The sequence below is a fragment of the Nicotiana sylvestris genome, chromosome 12, assembly GCF_000393655.2.
Source record: "Nicotiana sylvestris chromosome 12, ASM39365v2, whole genome shotgun sequence".
Taxonomy (NCBI): domain Eukaryota; kingdom Viridiplantae; phylum Streptophyta; class Magnoliopsida; order Solanales; family Solanaceae; genus Nicotiana; species Nicotiana sylvestris.
The window spans coordinates 118,374,434-118,378,998 of NC_091068.1; the positions used below are offsets into that span (position 1 = coordinate 118,374,434).

Here is a 4,565-nt window from a genome sequence, read left to right on the forward strand (position 1 = left end):
CACATGATAGAAATGGTTAATTGCCTAGATGCATTACATCCCAACGTGTAATTGCATATGTGTTGAACTCTAAAAACTAACAAGTTTGTTGATTTCCAGAGGATTCATGCAGTTAGTTTATTTAGAGGATACTGGCACATTACCACTACCAAACCAAATCGAAGGGACCAATACCGGAAACCATGTCTATTCCAGATGTCGACACTAGTGTTGAGGCAGAATAGTTGGACGTCTATAAAATGAAAGAGGAGATGCTCAAGCTTAAGCAACAAATGGCCGAAATGTACCAGGCCTGGTCCAAAGGGCAATCACCACCAGCTTACCCTGCCAACCCGGCTCTTACCCCACCATTAGCTCAGTCTCAGGATCCTCCCGCCACCGATCCAGGCTTTCCCATTTATCTGCACTACCATGGCACTACTTCTCGTATGCCACAAGCTCCACCACCAAAGTCAGTTCCATACCCTCCTCCGCCGATCACCCCTGTCTTTGTGATATCTCCACCAACTGCACTCCATAAATCCCCGAGTGAACCTTTGTTCCAAGCACATGACAACCAGTATTACCCCCCTGAGCTTACCTTCAAAGTGCCTGGAGCCTATCCATAGGATCCACATTCTGACCTACCGGAGAAAGCGGAAAGAACGGCCAGAAATCCTGAACAGGAAGAGATGTTCAAAAAAATGAAAAGCATAGAGCAATCCTTCAGGGATATGAGAGGGCTAGGAGGTCAGGTAAGCGTGGCTCACAAAGATCTGTGTTTATTCCCGAATGTACAATTACCGGCAGGGTTCAAAATGCCCAAGTTCGACTTGTACAACGGACACGGTGATCCGGTGGCTCATCTGAGAGGTTTTTGTAGCAAGATGAGGGGAGCGGGCGGAAAAAATGAATTAATGATGGCGTATTTCAGTCAAAGTTTGAGTGGGTCAGTGCTAGAATGGTACACTAGGCAAGATCATAACAGGTGGTACACATGGGACGATTTGGCCCAGGCATTCGCTTGTCACTTTCAATATAATCTAGAGATCATTCCGGAACGATTGTCCCTGACCAAACTGGAAAAGAAGCTCAGTGAAAGTTTTAGAGAGTATGGGTTTCGATGGAGGGAGCAAGCAGCAAGGGTAGATCCCCCAATGAAAGAAAACGAGATGGTCGATTACTTTTTGCAGGCTCTGGAGCCGACTTACTTTGGCCATTTGGTGTCCGTAATTGGCAAATCTTTTAATGAGGTTGTGAAAATGGGAGGCATGGTCGAGGAAGGGCTTAAGTCCAACAAAATCATGAGCTATTCAGCGATCAAGGCAACCACTCAGGCCATCCAAAGCGGCACTGGGGGTGTACTTGGGAAGAAGAGGAAAGAAGATGTCACGACTGTTGAGTCCGGAGCTTGGTTCGGATCCAGAGGCCCGTCACCCTACTATACCCAACCACGACCATACCACCAAAATTACCCCCATACTCCATATAGCCCTCCACAACATTACTACCCACTGCCAGATCCCCATTTTTTCGTCCATCATGCACAAACCTATACCCAAACTTCGGCACACGCACAATGGCGTGCGCCATCTCCACAAAATCCTTACCCAGCCCCACAGAACACATACCCACCCCCAAGGGCCTACAGAAATCCCCCGGGGATAGGTTTCCGACCAAAATCGGCCCTCAAGAATGAGAGGTCACAGAAGCAAAAGACTTTCACTCCACTAGGGGAATCATATACCAGTCTTTTCCACAGATTGAGGCAGTTGGGCATGTTGAGTCCAGTTGAGCCCAAAATGCCAAATCCTCCCCCTAGAAATCTTGATCATTCGCTGAATTGTGAGTATTGTTCAGGGGCCCCAGGGCATGATACAGAGAAATGTTGGAAGCTGAAAACAGTTGTGCAAGAGCTTATCGATACTCATCGCATCGAGGTTCAAGCACCAGAAGCACCAAATATTAATCAGAATCCACTGCCAGCTCATCATGAGACACATATGATTGAGTTGATACACAAAGAGGGGAAGCCCAGGAATCCCTCACAGACGGTAATGATGATCCGTTCCAGCGAAACCAGCTCAAAGGAAAAAGTAACCAGTGGAAAGTCTGTGGTCCAGTTGAGAGGGGTAGATGATAAGCCAGCTGTGGTAGCCGAGAGAAGCTCGTCAAACATTGTTGCAATGAAACCAGAGAAAGCTAAAGTGGTAGTGCCAGGGGTTGCAAGTAAACCCGTTGTGGTTGTGAAGGGTTCCCGCACAGAGCCTGTCATTATAAAACCGGTAACTCAGATTCCAGTGATCAACAACAAAGCTGTTCCTTGGAATTATGAACGAGAAATGGTGATATACAAAGGGAAAGAAGTAAAAGGGGAAGTGTGTGAAGCCCAAGGTTTAACTCGTTCGGGGAGGTGTTTTGCTCCCGCAGAGTTAAGAAGGGCCAATCCAGTACCAACAAAGAATCCAGTTACTGAGGAAGAGGCGGAGGAATTTTTAAAGAAAATGAAGGCACAAGATTACTCCATTGTGGAGCAGCTGAGAAAAACCCCGGCACAGATCTCATTGTTATCCTTGTTGATCCATTCAGATGAGCATCGCCAGGTATTGATGAAAATTCTGAACGAAGCCCACTTTCCGGATAAGATCTCTGTGAACCATCTAGAGAAAATAGCAAACAAGATGTTTGAGGTCAACAGGGTCACTTTTTCAGACGATGAGTTGCCCGTGGAAGGTACAGAACATAATAGGGCCCTCTATTTGATTGTGAAGTGTGAAGACTCGGTAGTCACTCGAGTACTGATTGATAATGGCTCCAGTGCCAATATATGTCCATTGACCACCTTGAAGAAACTGAAAGTCGATGGTGACAGAATTCACAAGAACATCATCTATGTTCGAGGGTTCGATGGTGGGGGTACAGACACAGTGGGTGACATCGTACTTGAATTAACAATTGGTCCGGTCGAGTTCACCATGGAGTTTCAAGTGCTGGACGTGGTAGTGTCATATAATCTTCTGTTGGGGCGACCCTGGATCCACGCCGCCAAAGCAGTGCCTTCCACATTACATCAGATGATCAAGTTCGAGTGGGATAGGCAAGAGATCGTAGTATATGGGGAAGACAATACAAGCGCCGTAGGTAATGCCATCGTACCCTTCATAGAGACTGATGATGACAAGGGGTCGTGGGTCTACCAGGTTTGCGATATGGTTTCACTGGACAAAATTCCCGAGGGTGAAAGTATCCCACTTCCCAAAATAGCGGCTGCAACTGTCATGGTAGCCTCGGAGATGTTGAAGAACGGGGTTGTGCCAGGCAAAGGTTTAGGGGCTGATCTTCAGGGTATTGTTCAGCCGGTTTCTTTGCCCAAAAATCTGGACACCTTTGGGTTGGGGTTCAAGCCTACAACGACGGATGTGAGACGGGCCCGCAAGTTGAAGAAAAGAGGCTGGGTCCTTCCCAAGCCAATCCCACGCATGTCCAGATCTTTTGTCAGGCAGGGCATCAAAAAGCAATTGCTGTCCAAGGTTACAGGGCCATTGATTGGTGCAGATGGAGACTTAATGAAGGTTTCGAAAGATTATTCACCGAAATCAACATGGTAGAAGTAGGGGAGGGGTCCAGCAAGGCAGATGTGCAGTTTGTGGGGCCAAAGGCAAAAATCAACAATTGGATGGCTACTCCTTTTCCCATTCGGAGGGAGTCTTGGTAGTTGGCTCTGATTTTCCTTCCCGTTTTCTGGATTATTCCAGGGTTGTAGTCCAGATTTCTTTTATTTTTGTTATGTTCATCAAAGTGCGAAACTTTGTTATCCCGTAATTCAATAAAATAAAAACGTTTCTTCTTCATTCCTTATTTTTTTAATTTTGTTTTCTTCTTTCCTTTTCTGTACAGTTCTCTTTATACTGGTCTTAATGATATGGCGTGCATAAGGAATCCTCAGCCCAGTCTTAAAAATCAATCTAATTCCGAAATGATAGTTCAAGAAGTAGATTGTGATTACGAATCAGAATATGATGATGAGGATGAAGCCTTCGAAGAGGTTAGTAAGGAGTTAATTCACTTCGAAGAAAAACCCAAACCCAATTTGAATGACACAAAAGCCGTCAATTTAGGGGACACAGACAACGTCCGAGAGACTAAAATAAGTATCCACCTCGAGCCAAAAATCCGGGAGGAGTTAATCAAAACACTCATTGAATACAAATATGTTTTTACGTGGTCATATGACGACATGCCAGGGTTAAGCACTGATTTAGTGGTCCACAAGTTACCCACTGATCCAGCGTTCCCTCCCGTCAAGCAAAAGTTGATGAAATTTAAAACTGATATGAGTGTGAAGATTAAAGAAGAAGTTACCAAATAGTTGGATGCTAAGGTTATCCGGGTCACCCGATATCCTGTTTGGTTGGCTAATGTCGTGCCTGTGCCGAAGAAGGATGGAAAGATCAGAGTATGCGTCGATTACCGCAATCTCAACAAAGCAAGTCCGAAGGATAACTTCCCCCTGCCCAATATCCATATTTTGATCGATAATTGCGCCAAGCGTGAGATCAGATCTTTTGTGGATTGCTATGCCGGGT

The 4,565-nt window shown here is 45.7% G+C and overlaps 1 protein-coding gene across 1 annotated transcript; it reads left to right on the forward strand.

Moving 5' to 3' along the window:
• The first annotated feature begins 683 nt into the window (after nucleotides 1-683).
• LOC138883604 (uncharacterized) lies at nucleotides 684-4,348 on the forward strand. Its single transcript, XM_070164299.1, has 4 exons — nucleotides 684-1,248; nucleotides 1,840-2,373; nucleotides 2,692-3,297; nucleotides 4,224-4,348. Exons 1-4 carry the CDS (start codon nucleotides 684-686, stop codon nucleotides 4,346-4,348), a joined length of 1,830 nt encoding a protein of 609 aa, XP_070020400.1.
• The last annotated feature ends 217 nt before the right edge of the window (nucleotides 4,349-4,565 follow it).

What these genes read in the sequence shown, in the direction of transcription:
- LOC138883604 (XM_070164299.1), top strand. Translation starts at nt 684, where the DNA reads ATGAAAAGCATAGAGCAATCCTTCAGGGATATGAGAGGGCTAGGAGGT. An exon ending in TGAGGTTGTGAAAATGGGAG is followed by an intron (nt 1,249 to 1,839) that starts GCATGGTCGAGG and finishes AGTATTGTTCAG; the next exon opens with GGGCCCCAGGGCATGATACA. An exon ending in GAAGAACGGGGTTGTGCCAG is followed by an intron (nt 3,298 to 4,223) that starts GCAAAGGTTTAG and finishes ACGACATGCCAG; the next exon opens with GGTTAAGCACTGATTTAGTG.